Source organism: Larus michahellis, chromosome 11 (assembly GCF_964199755.1).
Source record: "Larus michahellis chromosome 11, bLarMic1.1, whole genome shotgun sequence".
NCBI lineage: Eukaryota > Metazoa > Chordata > Aves > Charadriiformes > Laridae > Larus > Larus michahellis.
Genome location: NC_133906.1, coordinates 9,759,615 through 9,780,199, shown reverse-complemented (window position 1 = coordinate 9,780,199; position 20,585 = coordinate 9,759,615). Strand labels below are relative to the sequence as shown.

The following is a 20,585-nucleotide window of genomic DNA, read 5'->3' as shown; positions in this document are numbered from 1 at the left end:
TGGCTTTCCCCTGCCAGGCACTACGAAACCTTATTTACTCATGCTGTGAAAATATCCTGAGCTCCTTGTGTGAGAGGCAGTCAATGGAAATAAGCTATAGACTCATTTTTTTTCTCTATTTTGAAAGGCAGGAGAAATAAGCTGGATAAAATGCTTTACAGTTTTATTTTTGGAAGACCTGGAAGTCTCCTTTGATGATGGTTGTTCTCTCGCTTTTCTCCTTGCAGGTACTATGCTATCTGCTGCCAGCCTCTGGTTTACAGGAACAAGATGACTCCGTTGCGCATTGCTGTAATGCTCGGAGGGTGCTGGGTAATCCCAACATTCATTTCTTTCCTCCCAATCATGCAAGGCTGGAATAGCATTGGCATCATTGATCTGGTGAGTAGCTAAGGTGGTACACCAACCCGGTATCAGATATATTCGGTGATGTATATTCTTCTTTAAAAAGCAATATTCAAAGAAAAAAAGGTAAGAGAGGCTGAAGAAGAAACTATTCATTGTCAATGCAGAGGGGCTGCTGAATTTCTGGAGGATGTTTTTAAGGGGGTTTGAAATGACTTTGTCCTGGAAGGACTGTCACAAAGACGGTGGTGGCTCTGGGAGAGGATTTTACCTGTCTCTGCTGATCAGTTCAGTGAATAGTCCTTTGAAAACATGCCAAGCCCCAGTTGGTTCCCAACAGGCACCTCGGGAGTCCTTGGTTCCCCTTGGCCTCTGCAGCTCTCGGGGAGTGCTGGCCGCTGCCGACTGAGCCCAAGGGTCCTTCCTTGCCGTGCTAGTGATGTCTGGGGAGCCGGGATACCCAGAATTCCCCAGAAGGGATGATGTTTTGGGCCAGTCTCATCAATACCCCATGTCTTGGTGTGAGCTTTAAAGGGGAGGAGAAGGTGAAATTCCCCCCTACAAGTCATTTCAACAGGAGTCAGTTTTCGGCACCGCAGTCTGGCTTCACTTGCAGGATCCCGTCTACAGGCAAGGAGATAAGAGCTGCAGATCTGTTCTCCTTTCAGTGTGGAGATGCAGGAATTAAAAAATGGCAAACTGTGAAAACACCTTATTTAGAAGAGCTTATTTAAAGAGATGTGGCGTCTCCTATGCCAAGTCTCAGTCAATGAGATATGAATACTTTTTGGCTCATGGAGAATAACAGGTGCAGGCTGCCAAGCCTCTAGACAAGGCGATAAAGCCAAAATTATTTCCAGACAAGCACCTTTAGGACATGCAGCTGGTAGAAAAGGGAGGTCCATTTTGTTCATTTAACAAACCACGTCAGGCGTCTGATTTCTTCCATTGATTTATTGCCCCTACCTTTTCAGAAAAGACTTGACACCCAGCTGTCTGTACTGGCTTTCCTGAACACCAGTCCAAGCCCTGCCCTTCCTTGTAACTTGCTGACGTTTGCTGGGCAGATTTCAGTAGCTGCATGTTGAGAGGTAGCGCAGGGTTCAAACACCACCTAGTGAAAATGCTTTATAGTTTACTTTCGAGGCAAACTTCCTTACATCCCCAATTAAATAATTTTTGATGTTATAGCTTTAAATAGGAGACCAGGTTATTCTCTGGTTGGAATAAACACCAGAAATCATGGGCCTGGTGGACCTGCAAGTGACATTGTTCTGTAGCAAGAATAGCCTCAGAGAAGTCCTGTCTGTCCCAGTTGTGCCTCCTGCTCCCCAAACTCACATGCAAGACCCCTTTCTTTGTCTTTGTTTCCATCACAAGTCATTGACCACATCTCAGCCTATGCACTCAACCCGCAGACTTCTCTTGCCTGGGCTGCTGCCCACAGCCCCCGTGCCTGGGAATCTCAGTGTCACCCCCAGCCTGGAGCTGCCTCTCAGCTGCTGAGGCCACTGTAGCCCCGTTCTTTACCTGTCCTTCCCCTTGTGGGACTCGGCTGGGTGAAACTTTTGCATCCTTGGTGTAAAACCATGCCCTGATGAACGGAGCAGTGAGCACTGCAAAACAGCACAAAGTGAAGCGATTTCCCCTCTCTGTATCTGACCTGGGGTGTTAGGCTGATTTTCACTGGCCCGTTGAGGTGTGCTATAAGATGCTGGAGCTGCAAGGTGGGCTGGTCCAGCAGACCTGGGGAGCAGCAGGGCTGGAGAGCCCACGGTGTGAGCACAGGCAGGAGAGGCAGCAGCGGATGAGGCAGGTAGCGTGGATGGGAGAGGGGAGGGAGGAGGGAGAATCAGAGAGCGGTGGTGGCACGTTCTGGCAAACAGCCTGCTGGTATCAGAGGGGCAGTGGTGAACTTCTTTCCTTCTTCTTTGTCCTTGTCCTTCCTCTCCCGGCACCAGATTCAGCAAAGGCAGTTCAACAAGGCTTCCAACTCCACCTACTGCATATTCATGGTCAACAAGCCATACGCCATTACCTGCTCCGTGGTGGCCTTCTACATTCCCTTCCTCCTGATGGTGCTGGCCTACTACCGCATCTACGTGACGGCCAGGGAGCACGCCCGCCAGATCCAGGTGCTGCAGCGCGCGGGGGCCCCCACCGACGGCCGGCAGCACCACCCGGACCAGCACAGCACGCACCGCATGAAGACTGAGACCAAAGCTGCCAAGACCCTGTGCATCATCATGGGGTGCTTCTGCCTGTGCTGGGCCCCCTTCTTTGTCACAAACATAGTGGACCCTTTCATAAACTACACGGTGCCGGGGAAGCTGTGGACAGCTTTCCTGTGGCTGGGCTACATCAATTCAGGGTTGAACCCTTTCCTCTACGCCTTCCTGAACAAGTCCTTCAGACGTGCCTTCCTCATCATCCTGTGCTGTGGTGATGAGCGATACCGAAGGCCTTCCATCTTGGGACAGACGGTTCCCTGTTCCACCACCACAATAAATGGATCGACTCATGTACTAAGGTGAGTGTTTCTCAGATGCTGCAAAATGCCTGGAGTCACTAGAAAGAGTGCTTCTCTAGAGTTTTCATAAAGTATTGGTTTCACTTTGCGTTTGAAATATCTGATCAATTAACTGTTTAAAAAGGTAGAGGGGCAAGAGAAGCACCCAGAAATCCTTAGGGTGCTCAGACAACCTTGTTTATAGATAACAGATATGTGTTGGCATGTGCAGTTTCTCCAGGGATGTGTTCAGGAAAGAGTTGGGAGAATGCAGAAGTTGTCTGTGCATTTTGGCAAGCTCCGCTCTTTTGTCTGAGGGGAATAACTTGACCCCACAGGGAGCACCTTGGGGGAGGCTGCCTGCTCCGTCTTCTCTAGTAAAGGGATCATGGACCCCATTGCCCCTTCTCAGGTTCTGCCTTTGTAGCCCCACTAGACACTGCTGCATCTTCTGAACGATAAAAGGCAAAGGATGAGCTTCCCCAAATGCTCTGACCCTGATGGGGCACTTCAGAGGCTCTCTGGGAGGAGGGGTGCTTGCCATTTTGGTTTAGCAGCTCAGAAAATGGTGGGATGCCTGCCTTTTACTGTAGGCCAGTCAAAGCCTGCCCCTGTGCAAGGCAGCAGCACCCATCTCTGCAGGAGCCTCACATGGATATAGGACATAGTTCTGGTGGTTGGCAGTTCGGGGACCCCTCACCTCGCACACCCTTCGCTGAGTACCACAAGAGGAGAGTGCAAGAGGAGAGCGTGCGGGCTGTGCGCTGCCGGGGTACAGAGGGGTTTGGAGGGCTCTGTGGTATGACACAACCTCTGCTGTCTTCTCCTCACTGAGCGGAGAGGTGGGAGGCAGAGCATGGGAGGAGGCGAGGGAAGAACAATTGTCTCTTGTAATACCAGAACAAACTGCAATCTCTGAAAAAAAACCATAGGTGTTTCTATGCAACTGTCTAGAGGAGACTTGGCTCTTTCGGTATATGGATTTGTGGCCCATCACGTGCAGATGGGGACTTGGTAAAGAAATTTGTGTTCAGAGCTGAACCCGTCTGGAGACTAAATCAGACACTGAGCACTTCCCGGCCGAGTCTGATCTGCTGGTTTGCCCCAAGCTCCCTTCTGCAATGATCTCTGAAGTTTTGGAAAGAGTCCTGAGCTGTATAATGGATGGGAGATGGGGCAGGGCATGTCACAGCCTTGAGACAGACCTCTCAAGCTTTCTAGGTCATGAAGGACTTTACAACATATTTATCTTCTGCTGATTAAAAACTGTTCAGGGGCCACGGTTCCAGAGCCCTCTGTCTGTGATGGATGCGTGGCACCGTGCCATGCCCGGCCTGTATTTCTGTCAGAGCCACGCTCCCGGGGACAAACCAGATGCTCTTCTGCTGCGGTTTGGAGGACTGAGAGAGCAGCCCTTGCTGGATGCAGCACACTATCCCGCAGTGAGCGACCCGGTACCACTGGCTGGGGAGCTGCAGAGCTGAACGCTGGAAATGTCCCTGCATGGGGAGGGCGGGCTCACTCCCGTCCCTGGTTAACCAGGGTGGCTCCGTGCTCTCACGACTGCACCTGGTGGGTGCAGGGGTCAGCCTGGTGGCCTAAACACAAAGAAGGAGAGAGTCCCATCTATTTTGGCTAGTAAGCATAGCGACAAGATGCGTTTTGTTAAGTATACAGGGCGGAGAGATGACAGGGAGTCTCTCTTTGGGGTGGGTTGGAGATGTAGAGGGCAGGGAGCACGTCAGCCCAGAAGGTGAATTGCTTCAGTCTGTGCTGACGTTTGACCTCCAAGAGTTGCAGATGGCAATGCCGGTGCCTCCTCATGTCTCCACGTTGTTTCGCTGCTTTTTCACTAAGTTATCTGTCTGTGTGACCTCATGGTCCTGCCTGTGCCCTGTGGGACTGTCAGGCTCAGGCCAGCACTGCCCTGGGGACGCTGGGCGGTGGAGACGGGCTCCCGAGTTCCAGGAGGGCTGAGCCTCTGGTGGTTTCCTTCATTCTCTGCTGAGTGTCCCTGAGCTGACAAACTCCTTATTTTGAGACTCTTTTTAAACATATCGATGTCCCTGTGGCAGCCAAAGCAAATGAAGAGTCACCTCTCCTCCAAAGCTAGGGGTGGCCATGGTCTCAGCCACCCCGGCCAGCTGGGGAGGCTCTGGTGGGCTGCAGTAAATGGTGGATCCCACCATGGAGCTGAGATAGGCTTTCTTTATTTCCAGCTTCTCCCTCCCACTTGTACCACATAGAAGCTATCCGTGGAAATGTATAACAATCCTGTCAATCTAGGTGTGACATCCATCGCAAAAGGCCCTGTAAGAACCAAACCTGCACAGGTCATCTTGTCCACTTCTGGCTTTTATGAGTGCTTTTATGGTTAAGAGTGTGTGGCCTCTCCCCATCGCCCCACATGTGTAAATCAGGTTGTCTCCTGCTTTTCCGTATCACTCCAGCTCTGCAGAAGACACTCGCTTCCCACTGCCGCACCCCCTCCTCCCTCCGGGGGCAGGGGGGATGCGGCTCTGCACATCAGCTCTTCAGGCAGTGATTATTTTCTGTTTTCCGCAGCTTTGTAACTGATGAGAAAAGCGTGGCTTCCTTCCCTGGTGCAGATTATGCACTGATGATGATAGAGGTGTGGTGATTAAAGCAAAATGAACTCATTGTTGTCTTTGGATAGTTAATCTCACTCGAGGAATTTTTATTTCTTCAGTGCTTCTCTCGTAAAGGCAAAAAAGGTTGGGCTTGGCAAGGATGGAAGAAAAATTTAGTGAGGCGGGTTCTCTCAAGTTACAGTGCACATTTGCTTTACTAGCTTGGAAACGCAAGGGGTTTATGCCCAGCAGCTGAAATATTGAAACCTTCCTGTATGGGCTGGCTTCACACCAACCCAACCGAGAAGCTGCGTAGGGGCTGGGCCTGGTTCACACACTTCTTTTCCAACCTCAAAGTTGCTTCTTCCTGACCAAGAGCTTCTGCAAATGGGGAAGTTGTGCAAGTGGGATTTTACAGCTGCGTTTTGTACCCTGGCAGGGAGAGCAGTGAAGAGAAGGACAGACCTTGTGCTAAATCTAGGGCAGAGTTCCTCTCCCAAAAACCGCAGAGATTTGTGATTTTGTGTTAAGCTGACGTGAGTCCTTTAGCCTCAAAGGGAGTCAGGAGTGGTTGACAGTAGGACCGCAATTTCTAACTCCTCTCTACTTCCAATCTTGAGACGATCTGAACTTTCCTTCAGCTCTACCTGTCCAAACCGCTCTGTCCTTGCTCGCAATCATCTCACCGGTGCGTTTGGCAGTGCAGAGAATGTGTTGGTCACGGTTAAAATCCAGGCTCTTGCTCTTGGATGCGTCTGACTTGTGAGAGTGCCTTGCAGGGAGGGAAGGCATTTCTTCTTTTTTTCTGCTGATAACTTCAGTGTCAAAATGTTCTGACATTCCCATTTGGTGATTTTTCACATTTATATTAGGAATGGGGAAAAAAGAAGGAAGAGCAGAGCGCGATAAAACACGGCAGTGCGAAGAGGCAGACGCCCTCACCAGACACAGACTGAGAGGCTGGTGGGGAGACAGTTCTCATTCTTTCGTGTTTTTTTTTTAATTTATTTTTCAAGTGATTTGTGAAGACTGTGGTGCTCTGGGTGACCCAGGCAGGGAGAGACGTTTTACAGCACCCCTGGGGCCAGACGCAGCCAGGGGGCGATGGGGCGAGGGAGCAGGCTGCGCAGCAGCTCGGCTGCTCACCGGTGATGCAAGGCTGACCAGAGCTTGCTTAATGCCCTGGCAACCACCCCACTTTATCCCTAAATTGCGAACCAGAAGATGGGGAAAGGTTTTCCTGACACCCGTTCCTTGGGTGTGGTACCCCTTTGTACCACCTTGGGTAAGATGTGGTACAAAACGTGTTTTGAAGATGTCAATAACAGCCAGGAGATAGGATTTGGTTAGAGCTGGATCTATGTGTATGGTGGGAAAGAGTACTACAATTAAATATTCAGCTTTAAAAGAAAATTTTTATTTGCCTGCTTTCCGAGTTTGCTTTCTGCAAGTGTTGGAATTGCCAGAACACTTTTTTTTTACCCCTGGATATTCACCTATTTCAATCCTGATGTGTACCATCAATGGCAAAATTCAGGCAGGACACATGCAAATGGTGAATTGAAACCTGCAGGTGTGGCTACAATCCGAAATTCATGCCCTATTCATTTTTCAATGGCTGAAATTGCAACTCACACGTCATATATAAAGGTTTGTTTCTCTGGTTGCGGCACAAATTGTGTAATTCATTATAAATATTTGCAATTCAGAGTTCTGATAACCTATGGTTTGGAATATCATTCATTGAAAGGACTTGGGAATCATTCTGAATAACGAGTGGATAGGAGAATTTACAATGAGCACTCAACGATCGTATGGCAAGAATTAGTACAATAATTAACTGTGATAGATACGGGTTTCTGGATGGCTGTAGCATGTGTTCAGGAGTTCTATGCACCACAAGACTGAAAGCAAAATGCCTTAATCATCTGAAAAATGTTGTCTTCCCCTTTAAACATAGTGCTTGCATATCTTTTGTCATGCATAGATATTTATTCAACACAAAACAACAAACTCATGCTTTCATGAATCATTAAAGTCTTGTAGTGCACAAGTGGGTGGGAACCCAGATCAGCATTGCCTGAATTCTTGTATAAAATGAGTTCTGAAATTTTGCCACAGCAAAGAAGATGACTTTGGGTAAAATATAACTGAGCAATGATCAGAGTAGACAAACTCTGGAACGTTTGGGTCAAGGAGGTCGCTTTGGTATGGTCCCCATTTCCTCTCAGAAGTGCACCGTTCTGCACAGTACAGTGTATTAGTCTCTTCAGGGAAAGCTATAGTGAGCGGTTTATTTACTCATTTTCCGTCACAGAGTGGTCTTCTCAGAAAGGCCTGATCCCAATTTTATTTCTCCAGAGTAAAACACATTCTGATTTTCCTTTTAGAAGAGCCAGGAGAAACAAAGTGGAAAAAAAAAGAAGCATGCAGCTTGGGGGGGCTGGAAGTTCATCGTCCTCATAAATACAAAATCAAATACATAACCCAATCAGCCCACACTCATGTCAGCACTCCGAAGGTGCACAAATTGCTGGGAGAAGTGTGCAGTCAGTCATTGCGTGCAGCCGGCACTCAGCGCCAGAGCACTGCTGCGGGGTCTTATCGGGCCCTATAGGGAACACCAGAACCGCGGCAGTAAACCTCCCGAACTGCAGCGAGCCCCGGTGCTCCCGTGCCGCTGTTGGAACAGGCAACGCAGCAACCCGGGACTGCAGTTTTTACAAGTTTAGTAACTCCATGGCTTACAGATCTGCTGGGATAGAAATAAATCCGCCCTGGTTGTAGGGAAGAGAGGGTCAGAGCTGCCGTGGAGCGAAGGAAGAAGTGCCATGTGCCCGTGATGCTTCCCCAGCGGGAGCGTGTGGGGCTGGTCCTGCCCCACGGCTCAGCCCCCTGCGCATCCCCCCCACGGAGCCGCCCCAGCTCTGAACTGGAAGCCCCACCTGGCACATCCATGCTGTGACACGTCTGCTGGAATTTGAGGGGAGACCCGTCGTGGCTCCGGCGGTGTCTGCGCAGTGAGGGGAGCTCCGCGGTGCCCTGTGCACCCCCTGCCCCCTGCTCCGCACAGCCAGACCTGCCTGTTGCAGGGGTTTGACAGGCGGGATTGGCAGGAGGGTTGGGGCTTGGGGGGAAATTTGCATCTGGGTTTAGCTTTGTGTTGCCACTTCCAGTCTGTAAAAGCAAAGGTAGGAGCTCTTCCTTTCTCCTTGCCTTTTCCTGGCCAGGAGCAGAGGAGACGTTGGGCTAGAGGCCACTCTGTACAGGCGGGAGGGATGGGCTGATGGCGTTGCATTACTTTATGCAGCTTTAAAACAGCGAATACGTTTGAAACTTTCCCCCCTCTGTTTAGGAGGCAGCTTTTCACAAAGATGAGCAGCCATCCCGAAACCCTCCTGGCTTTGCAGCCAGCTCAGAGCCCCATCTCCCCTTGCTCCTGGGGGTCTCCCTGATGCGGAGGACGCCCTGCCTGAGCGGCAGCCTGGGTGCTGCCCGCAGCAAATACACATCAGGATGCCTTGATGCCCACTGCTGGGGAAGCAAAGCAATTTGAGTCTTTTCAAAGATGATTTTGAATGATCATGCCTTTTCGACAACTTTAATTTCATAAGGTCATTAACTTCATCAGTGCTCAGTCACCTCCTCACAGGTCAAATCCTGGCTGGACAGGTGTCACCACACACTGTCCCCTTCTGTGGAGTCACCCTCAGCACAATGGGCACATTCGGTGGCTGTTTCCGACCTCCCAGGCTCAGAAATGGCTTCACAAGATGGGTTAAAGGTGTTCTGGTTTCCCTGTGCACCCAGGCGTGGGTATGGGCTGAATCACGCAGCACGTTCAGTGCCCGGCGTGGGTCATTTTGGTTGTGTTCATAGGGCATGGATGGATTGGTGATCCCATCCCGCCAAATGGTGGGATTTCGTGGGCTGCAGTTGTGGCTTGACTCAGAAAACACAGAGGTTAGTTACTCAGAGCTGCTTTCTGATGGAACTGGCAGGTCTCTCTCGAGGATCTGGGTTTACAAGTAAACTGTCTCCTCCTGTTCTGCCTCCTCCTGTTCCTCTTATCTCTTATCCTTCCTTAGGCACTAAGACAGCTGCAGAGACCGCAGAGCTTCCCGAGGCAGAGTAACACACTTGCTGCCGGGGGTCGGAAAGCCCCGGTGCTCCCGCCGCTCCTCCTCAGCAGTGGGGCTTTCCCACCCCACCCCAGCCCGGCCGAGCCTCCAGCCGACAGCCTGGCCAGCGCAGCCTCCCTGGCCTCTGCTCCCGCGCCTCCTCTCCAGCTCTCCCGGGGCAGGGCTGTCCCGTGGCGATCGGCGAGCCGAAAGCTCTCCCAGCACGGGCGCTTCGTCGACAAAGGTGCATTTAGCCTAAGATAGGGAGGACGCGTGCCTTCATTATTGCATTTTTCCTGCGGGACGTAGCAGTGGCCGCTGGCACTGGCGGAGGCGTTTTGGAGAAAGGAGGGACCGCAGCAGCGAGCTGGGGGGGGGGAACAGGTCGGGCACGGCCAGGACAATATCTCAGGCCTCCCTGCTGAAGTCCCTAAAATACATTTCAGTATCAGCAGAGAGGAATCTCGAGCCCAGGTCTGCTGCTGTGACTGCTACATGATGCTAAATATTTGTCTCCCCTCTGTTTTCTCTCTTTCTCTCTCACACGTGTGCACGCATTCGTGGAAACGGCTGATTATGTAAACCAGAGGGAGGTTATTTCTGGAAAGGAGATGTTTACAGGCCGCGTTATCAGGGAGGTGTTACAGCCCTGCTCTGTTTGTGATGTTGGAAAGGGGACAGTGCAGCAAGAACCTGGAATAATTCAGCTCCAGGCTGCGACAGCAGCTGGCCAGGCTGGGCAAGGAAGGGCTTCAGTGCTGCTTTAAACAAAACCAAACAACAAGTGAAAGAAAATCAGGTATTTCAGTACGTGCACAACTTTGCTTGGACAAACTTGCAAATGGATCTGATCTTCAGCTGGCCCAGAGGTGAAAGATGAAGGTTTGGGTTCAAACTCAGGGTCTCCCGACTACCCTCAGCTCCACCAAATTAGTTGAAAGGGTAAAATCCGGTATTTATTTGTTCTTCCAGAGTTTCTGAAAGGTTTTTTTTGCTTTTGCTCTTAAGGAGAAATAGGCAAGCAGCAGGTGGGCGCTTGGGTGCACAAAACTCACAAACAGACCTGGCAAGGGAACAAAAAACATCAATAACAAACGTGCTATTTTAGCTTGGTTTGACCAAATCTGGAATTGATGTGGAAGTGAATCTTCACTGTGACTCAGTTTTTAAACAGAAAGGAGGCAGATCTTTGATTTAAAATTGACTTTTTTTTTAATATATTTTGGCGCTAACTACAACATGAATACCCTTCTAAAAGGGGTTTTTTCCCTTTCTACAAACTGAATAAATGTTCTGTGATTTTTTTCTTATCACTGAAGTATCATTTAGAAAGGAATTTCAGTGGCAGAATGCTACTGCCCAAAGCTATACAGTTATTTAGAGCCAAATCAGGCCATTAGGGTTCAAATTTCTGACTGTCAGGAACTGCCTGGGAATTTTAATGATCCTGCAAGATGGATCAGAGCTTTGACATATGTTATCATCTTCTTCTTCACTACAAGGTCATTAGCCCCAAGATGGATCATTCGGACTCGGTCTGCTCTTTGCTTCATTGCCTCATTGCTCGCTGCTTCACGCTGGCTTTCCTTAGGTCGTTTTGGAGGCACAATGTGAGCAGCGTATATTTTGCTGTGCTTGTGAGACTTGCAGCAATTGCAGGCTGCTAAGCTTTCGGACGCATGTCGTAATTTCTCCAGCAGGCACCTTATTAATGGGGCCGATAGGCAAGATCTTCACCCCTTTGTGAATGTGCTGATATAGCACATTCCCACCAAGCTCTTTTTTAGGAAGTTTCTGAGCAAAGAGTTGAGAAACACAACAAATGATGACATCCCCACGACATCTCCATTCCCTGCAAATTTTGCTTTTTTATGTAATTCTTCTTTTTGACGGGAATTTAGCGGAAACTCCCTGTTGAGAGACACAAAAAATTTTTGTTTTCAGAGAAGCTGATGAAATACTGCTAGGGTGCAGCTAATACCTTTGTGTATGTTTAGGCTGGGATTTTGATTTTTGTCCTTGATGGTAGGAATTTTTTTTGCTTCATCTTAGCAAATAGATGTAAACGTTATGTTGGCATGCAAACCATCATGCTCCTGTGATCAAATTACTGTGATTAGCAGGCCCGTGGGCAGCCACCCTCAGCTGCCTGTACCCTGCAGCTGCATTATCACATTGCTCTGTGGTGGCTGGAGGACCTGTAGGAACCTCCTCTTCTGCGCCTGGGAGGGCTCTGTCCTTAGGGACCCTCCAGTGCTTAGCAAGAGGCACAAGAGAAGCTAATGAAATTTTTCACTTAATAGACATAAATCCGTTGGTGGACTTGACTTTAAAGGGCAGTAGTATCATTTTCATCAGTTGCAGTTGCCTGGATAAGCCCTGCTGACATCCTTGGGTGCTCTCTGGCAGCCCTTTTCACCAGTCTTAGAGGTTTTCCTCTAAGGAAATTACAGCTCTGCAAGCCCAGCATTAGGCATGGCCAAAAGTGCACCCCATCCAGCGTGAGCACTGCTGGAAGGGTGTCGAGCGAGTGGTCCCGTGGGTCACTCTGGAGGCTGCTCTTTCCACCTGGTACAGCGCCATGCCGATAAGGGAAACCTCATGAGAGCTCTCCATCCCAAGGCGTGAAATATTATATCAACCAAAAAAATTTAAAAATGGTGACTTCAGAGTATTTCTTTCATTTTGGCACAGCCCATGGGTTGAGCCCTCTGGGCAGTGCAACCAGAGATTACTCAAGATGCGATTTCCACTCCCATAGTTTCAGTTCAAGCATCAGTTCCCCGTGTCAGCAGGAATGGCACCGTGCGGCTCCGTACCACAGCCTGAGCACGGCTGGCTTGTTTTGTCCAGCAAAATGGTAGCTGAGAGGGAATCTGATTGCTTTCTGTAAATGCATCCCGGGGGTAAAGACTGGGAAGGCAAAAGAGTTATTTAAACTAAGGAATAATGCTGTCACAAGAACCGATGGATATAAAGTGGCCAGGAATAAATTTAAGCATGGAATTAGATGAAAGTTTCCAGCCATCATGGCAGTGATGGTTTGAAACAACCTCTTACTAAGACTATTGGGGAACAAAGTCTAATTTTTATCAAGCTGAAGTTTGATGAGCTTACAAAAGTCATCTCATCATATGATAGGACTGTGGTAGCAGGAAACTGCCTCAGGATCCCACAAAGCCCCACTTTTGCCTTAATTCTGACCCTTGTGGAAACCAGATGCCGGGCTAAACTGCTTCAGATCTTGTTGATACCTGACCACACTGCCTACGTGTAGTGCAGCTTTCCCTCCAATCCTGCTAATTTTGCATCTATCGGGAAACAGAGAGAGAAACTGAAATTTTCCCGATTTCCCAAAAGACCTCACAGGTCGGGTTCCCATGCTTCCTACCTCACTGTTCCCCTCTGGGCAGCGGCTGCAGTGCAGCGTCGCTCGCTGGCTGGCAAGTGGGGGTTTCAAGATCGTAACCCTGTGGATCAGCAGCTCGGTATCCTCAGGTTGCTTCTATCTCGTCAGGATCCGGGTCTGGCACAGAATTGCATCCACAGATAAATAGGAAGGAAGGACATGGTCCTTAAGTGATAGTGTTCAGACTATTCAATCTAGAACATGATATAAAAAATATGAGAAGACAAAATAGTGTCTGTACCGCTGGTAAACATGAGATTATGAAAAGTAGCTCTCAATTCTCCAATCTAATTTTATTTTATGAGGTTGCAGTTTACAAGAAGTGTGACGTGTTTGAGTTGGTACCTACATCAGTGTGGCATGTATTAACTAGCTCAGCCCCATAGTTTGTAAATCGTAATAAAATTACCATCTTCTAGCAGGTGTATTTCTACTCAGGATGCTTAAGGAACAGGTCTTGGCCATAAGCTGTTTACTTTTAATCTCCTCTCTGGAGAAAAACAAATAATTGGTGATAACATATGCAGATAGCACAAGATTAGAGGCCTAACAGTAATAAGAGCGAGCAGCACAGGGCTGCTCTGCGCTCTGAATTACTTGGTTAACTGAGCACGAGGAAAATGTTTCCACAGAGTTACAGAAAGGTGGTCTTTATGGCCGTACCTCTTGGCATGCTGAACACAGACTGCAGGCTAATCTGATAAACAGCCAGTGTGAAACAGGCTTCGGTGCTGAGCATCACCTCCCACCTGATGCTGTGCCTGGAGGGGGAAGGTGGCCATTCCCACGGACACGGAGCCAGGGCTGCCCACGTACCCAGCCCAGCAGGGCAGGCAGTGGGGTGCCACGCTCCCCAGGGAGGCTGGAAAAAATGAAGTGGGATTAAAGGCTTCAAAAAGAGGCCGTAACAAAATAGTCCTGGCACATGAACTACGTATCTTGTGCTAGAGAAGGCAGAGAGATCAGTGTTTAGGTACAGAACTCTAATGCACAGGCGCGTAGCAAGGGAAAGACCTGGAAGTTTCAAGTGCACAAACTTGCTGTAGAAACACAGTGCTCATGTTTAACGGTGAAAGTCGTAAGTCCTGACACTGATTATCATATGCAGTTTTCTACCACTAGAAATTCAAGATTGAAGGTTGGCTTTCTTTGTAATAACCTCTCTAGTTCAAGAACAGGTATTGAACACAAAGCAAGAGAGTTCAGGGAAGACCTGCAGGCTGTTTGGTTCAGGACATACTGGGTCATGACAAGGGTCTCTGCTGGTTGAGCGGCCTGGTCTCCAGGATGGGGATGTCCTCATCCCCTTCGCTTTCAATCCATTGCTTTGTACTAGCACTGGGGGCACCCAGCCAGGAGCAAGTTCTCCATTTTGCTGGGTGCCGCACAATTTCAGAGGGGAAGGGCAGCCCGAACCCCTGGCAGCCATGGGGACAGGCGAGGGGACAGGTGGTGGCAGCTGGGGAGCAGAGGGATGCGGCGCGGCACTGAGCCTGGACCATAGCCTCAGCCATCAGCTCCCAGCAGCATGTGGCTTTGTAAGGAGCCGGAGTATTTTATTGCAGCCCGGTGGGGGTGGTGAGTGCAAGAAAGGAGAAAACAACTTCTGTCCCTGAGGTGTTGCGGAGGCAGCACAAGTGTATTGGTTTGCCTTCGGTTCAGCACAAGGGCTCTCAGTGACCTTGAAATAACCTCTGTTACTTCTTTAAATGCATTTCTTTTGTGCCTTTGCTCTTACATCCCAGTGTCTTCTTCAGAGTGGGTATGTGATGGCATGTACAGTACATACAGACGTCTCAGCTCATTCTGCCATTTAAAGCTAGACTGGACAAAGTAGTTAAAAATAGTACAGGGGGACAGTCTTGTACCAGGGAAAAGGCTCAGACTGGGGAATTAGAGTATAGCACTTATTAATTCTTCCCCTTTGCTAATGTTGTTCATCTTAGTCAATAGATAATTTGGTTTTCACTGAAATTTCATTAGCTGCAAACCTGAAAAGGTATTCTGTAAAAATATGGGAGAGCACTAGACTCAATAACAACTAAAAAAAGAGTTTTGTAATTTCTTGGAGGAGCTTTCTTGTAATTTTTTATGAAGCTTTGCCAATATTTACAATCAAACTTATGTTCCAACTTCCCTGGCATCATTTTATAACTTGGCATCAGTCTCCTCCACAGTAACAGCCTTCTAGTGTTAGCTGTAACCCCTTCTAACATTCCCAAATACTGTGACGGGGAGTTGTGAAGGGTCACGAGCAGGACACAGGGAGCTATACATATCAGGAGGTACATGATAGCTCAAACAGGAGATACAGGCTGAGTCAGGAAGTGCAGGGTGCGATCATCCACTCCACTATGCAGAATGCAAGGGCAGAGAAGCCCTCGGGTCTGGGAATTGAGGTGTTCCCCAACAGCAGAAGTTATCACCATAAAAGCAGAGAGTTGCACACATGGCAAAGGGCTTGGCCATGCGTTGTTCTGTGCAGCATCAACCAACCTGCAAACTCAAAGCTGGGACACCATCATCTGCAGAACGGTCTCGTCCCTCCTTTCCCCTCTCCCTCATCTGAAGAAAGACATGTGTGTGTCTGTATCTCCTGACTTCTCCAAGTAGGTGAATGCCCAGGGCACCCTGTGGCACACAAAGCACCTCCAGGCAGCTGATGTGCTGCCCACAGAGGCTGAATCCACCCTGGGCAAGAGCATGTGCAGTGGCTGGGACATACATCCAGCATGGCAGCGCACATGGGGATGTGCAGAGGGCAAAGTAGCCGCAGGCCCTGGTGGAAAGCTGCAGTAAGGGCTCCTTCCCTTCCCATCACTGCCCGGACGCCTCCCCATGCCGGTCGCCTGTGCCCACCTTCCACTGATGCTCCCATCACCAAGCCCTGGGCCACTCGGCCTTCTCAGCTCTCCTCCAGCAGCTTTCTTCTCACTGTCGAAGTGCAAGTGTTAAAAAAGAAAACTGGGGAGAAAGGGTAGAGAGCCAAGGGCAGTGCTACAGCCCAGCTGCCTGCTTCAGCCAGGGAAAAATGTGCACACACTTGTAGCTGTGTGTAAACGGGAGCCTGTGCCAGCGGAGGTTTTGGCCCCTTTTACTTAACAGTGACACAGGCACATCTCCAGGCCTTTTCTGTCGTTCTGCAATGTCACCCCGAGTGGAAGGGAGTGGGAGCCACCAAGAGCTGCCGGGCTGTTTGGCACAAACACCCCTGGCCAAACACCCCTGGGCCAGCACCACTGACATCGCGGGTACCAGCCGCTCCCCACATCATTTACAGTCCAAACATCAGGAAAAAGAATCCCAAAGGCCAAGAGCTGCAAAAGAGGAAGGGAGACTCCAGCACAGTCTGGAAAATAAAGAGCAGGATTCGCACCATTAATTGAAGCCAGAAAAGCTGGGGGGGGGGAGTTTATGGCAGGACGTGGTAGTCGGGAGCCTCTCTGAAGCTGTGCTCGGCCTCAGATACAGCCCCCGCTCTGCCCCTGTCGGGTTTGGGGAAGGCAAAGCACGTCTCTGCTTACTGAAGCAACCACCAGCGTTACCGTGTGCACCATACCTCCAGCTTGCGTGGGGGCGGACTTATTTTTTATTGTGGGTGTTTTCTAAAGTTATTGCCGAAGCCTTTCTTTGTATTTGTAAATGCAATAGGCTTTTTATTGAGGTTGGGTTATCCCCAGGGTAGGAAGTCGCGACACTAATTTCTTTTCTCTCAGCCGTCATCTGTGAAGTCTGGGGTAAGGTTCCTCCTCCCACCCCTTCCCTGCTTTTTCTTTCCCAGGGATCTGTGCTGAATTTAAAAGCTGACCAGTTTTTAAGGTTTATTTTTTCCCTTTTGACCCTTCAAAATTCTTCTGCAAAAAGGTTAAACTCTAGGGAAAGGGCACGGGGAGGGGGGGCGGAGGTGACCTTGCCTCCCCTCTCCTGCTCGGCATCGCACTGGCTCGCTCCCAGGGACGGTGAAGCGCTGCTGGCATCACGCATCGCCCTTTCCCTGCTCCTCGCTGGCTGCACACCAGTCCCACCGGCCAGCCAAGCCCTGCCAAGGCAAACTGGCAAAGCAAACTGCCTGTCCCAGTACAAACCAGCTCCCACGGGGACTCCTGCCCTCGGCTCAGCTGCTGCTGGCGCCTGCACCGCACCCTGTGTCGCAGGAGGCTGGTACTGTCCTTCACCCAAAAACTGCTTGTCTTGCCAATAATCGAGACACCGCTGAAGCCTGGTACACAGCTCAGAAAATGCCTCACCAGAGGAAACCGAGAACTTTTGATAATAGAAAAGCTTCTTGTAATTCTACCGAGTGAAATCAAGATATTTATCTTATTTCCTATGGAGGAAAGAGGGGATTATGGTTTTAAAATACTACAGTTTTCTTCAATTTTAGTAAGGTAATCTCTTTCAATATGTCTGTATATTGGAAAAAGAGATTAGAGCCAAGATAAACCCCTTTTTGTTATTTGGCCTAATATAAGATTAAAGATCAGAACTTCTCTTCTGCATTGGTTTGTTTCTGGTAGGGAAGCCAAGGCACTGAAGGGCACCTTGAGCTTGGAAGAGACTGAAAACTCATTTTTGTCTGTTTTTAATTGCATGACTTGTGCTTTGGGTAATGAAGGCAATTGATATATTCTGGTGGGGCAGGATCCCAGTTAAGGCTTTCTTTCTGGTCTGAGATTTACTTTTACTGTTCCTTGCCCTGGTTTATATCTCCCTAGGGAATGCCTAACCCCTGGTTCAGCAGCTCCCCGTTTGCGGTTTGACCCATATAGTTCGGAGGTTTCTGAGAGAGCCCTTTCTGCAGGAAACAGTGGGGATTTTGTAGTCCCTGGGCCACCCAGGGGAGCTGGGCTCAGTCCAGTAACTCCAGGAGCTGCCTGCCCACGCCATCCTGCGTCCTGCCCAGTCTTTCTACGTATCACCAGCGAAGCCTACATCCCCAAACCCCTGGCTCAGCCCTGTTACTCTGTGCAAAGCTTCTCTTAATCTGTTCATTGTTTACGAAAATGGAAAGTAACTTGGTCTACAGAAGTTTGCGGGGATCCAGCTGACGGTAGCCCCTCCAGTGCTGTTGGAGAACAGCACTGGAAGGAAGGGTGCCATTAAGGAAAAGCAGAAGAGGGGCAGAAGCCACAGGGATGGGTAGTCCTGCTGCAGGTCAATGTTTCTTCTCTGTGCAATTATTGTTGGGTTTCATTTCACTGTCTCTCTGATTCAAATGGAAACTTTAAGTAACTTAGATTAATTGTTTTCTTTTCCAATTAAACCTCTCTGGTCTTTAACGTGCATGACTGTTTCTTATTTCTCTCTGCTTTGCGCAGCCAGTTTGCATAATGAACAGCGTGTCCCCAGTATTTTGCAATCGCTGGCCTGGAACAGGAACACGATTTCCAAACGGAGCCCTGGAAAGCTCTGACAGCTCTCCCAAGGGCTTCAGAAAAGGCTCCCTCGCCGCGAAGCCTCAGCACCTACTGCTGTTCTCCCATCTGCTTCCCTCCTGTCCAGCATCTGCAGCTTTCCTTGCAGTTCCCTTTCCTTTCTCCTGCAAAAGATAGTGCAAGGAAACAGCGAGGGCGTGCATGACAAAAATAGGAAAGTCATCTGTCTGGTGGGACTCACTCAGTAAAGATGAGCTAGATTTCCACACGTTTACTTTTTCATCCTTCTAGGTCTCCTGACAGTAAAAGCAAGCAGCTCCTGTTCTGCACAAAGTGATTTGAATGGTAATTTTAATTGGTTTGGAGGCCTTGATGAAAAAGCAGGACATTATCTGTTGGGAAAAGCTCTAATCTGATTTCACTTGAGTTCTTACCAATATGGAACACCATTATTGGACTGCCTAATTTAATCCCAGCTCTGCTTCCTGAATCAATGATGCTAGATATTTATTCAGGTTTATACACCTAAAGCAGAGAGCTTTTGCTGAAAAAATGAATTCTCTCTCATGTAATGATATTTAGCTGAGCTTCTCAACAGCAACGTGTCCTGTGTTGGGAATACAGGACAGGCTGAAGAGCTGGTGCTGGGAATGGCGTGATGAGGCAGACCAAGATGTGTGCAGATTTTCTGTCTCCCAGCTGCAATTAGGAGTCCATTGCCCATTGCACCAGAGCTGGGACCTGTTGCCCAGAGAGGAGCACCGCTGGACACAGCACTGTGCTCCCTGCAGCTGGACTGCTTGGCATCTCCTCCTGTTACGTGGCAAGGCCCAGACCTATTGAAAACACATCACTTAAATAACCGAATATGACTTAAACAATTACATTTAGGTAAATACATGCATCCCTCATAATACGTACCAACATAGTGAATCTGATTTCAAGTCCTTTGGGACTCCCTCCATTCATTCCAGAGGGACAGAACAGAATTTAAAACTAATTTTGGTCCCTGAATAAATTCTATTATGGATAGCAATTTACTATCCACCTACTTCCCTTCTGTTCCAACCGAGACCTTTGCACAGCTGTGCTGAATGTGTTGGGCTGTTTCCTTCCTCTCCAGAGATTAATATGTTTTATCAGTCAAAGTGTTTTTAGACAATACATATCAGCATTTGCAAAGAGCTCCACATGCCTTAGGGCAAAAATGCTATATAAATCTAAGTAATTATTGTTATATTCTATTATTCATTGGCAGCAGACATCTCTCAAACTGGGGACTAATTGTTTAAGTGCATTTTAATTTTGGGTTAACTTCTTTTTTCTCTATCATTTTTAAATAACTCTTCCTTTCTGATTGCTTATTTAAGCATTATATGCACCACCTCTTTGTAAACTCACGCTGTGGAAAAGCTTCCCCGTTGCTGTAATTAAAACTGCTTCTAAAGCCTTAGGTGTATCTGTGGGAGAGAAGAACCCTGTTATTTTCAAGACATTTTGGCCACCTTTCTGGTATCTCCAGGAAGATGTCAAGGACTTTCACGACATCTGCTGGGATCTGATTGCTTTTTACCATTTTGCCACTTTTTGGATCCTTAACTGTTACCTGTATTTCCGATTGCTGGGTGGCTGCTCGTGCCAGCCTGCCTGCTTCACATGCTTCATCACATCCAGGTACCTGCTCAGCCTGCTGTGAGCCTGTCTGCAGTGCTCATCCACCTGGGATTTCAGTTCTTAGTCAGCTGCCCATCTCGGTGCGTCTTAAACTGCACGTTTCAAAACAGTAAATTGGCCGTTTTGAGGTTTTTGGTTTTATTTATTTGGCATAGCAAAGATGATAGTTGTTGCTAACATCTGCTGCTCAGTATGCATTTGCATCTTGAATAGATGACCTGACCTGAGAATTGATACAGACGTGGTTTTGTTTTCGTTTTGTCACCAGTAAAGATGCAGTATTTCTTTACACACGCCTTTGTGAGTACATAATGACTTGCAAATACTACATCAACCACGACATACAGCTGAGTAAGGCTATTCCTGCATTAGTTGATGAATTCCAGCCCTTACTTCTACATTACTCTTTCTGTTCCTTGGCTCTCACAGGCTACTTCAGCATTACTATCATCCGTCACCGAAGACAGCATTTTTCAAATTCAGGTCCCTACATTTAGGAGGCAGTTTTCGAACCCCCTTTGTTGTTGTTGCTATGTTTTGCTTTATGGTTGCATCTTCATC

General features: G+C 48.6%; 1 protein-coding gene across 7 annotated transcripts in view; it reads left to right on the top strand.

Moving 5' to 3' along the window:
• The window catches only part of HTR4 (5-hydroxytryptamine receptor 4), a 139,075-nt gene that overhangs the window by 79,582 nt on the left and 38,908 nt on the right, over positions 1 to 20,585 (top strand). For 3 of the 7 annotated variants that reach the window (XR_012589436.1, XM_074603477.1, XM_074603478.1), the window contains exons 3-4: positions 228 to 381; positions 2,307 to 2,875. Coding sequence is in view for 6 of the 7 variants with exons in the window: in XM_074603477.1 (XP_074459578.1) it covers positions 228 to 381; positions 2,307 to 2,875 (723 nt within the window). In the remaining variant the exon portion in view is untranslated. Of the gene's footprint in view, positions 1 to 227; positions 382 to 2,306; positions 2,876 to 9,533; positions 9,725 to 17,690; positions 18,253 to 20,585 lie in introns of those variants that run through there. The other 4 variants (XM_074603474.1, XM_074603473.1, XM_074603475.1 and 1 more) reach the window with 3 other exon arrangements.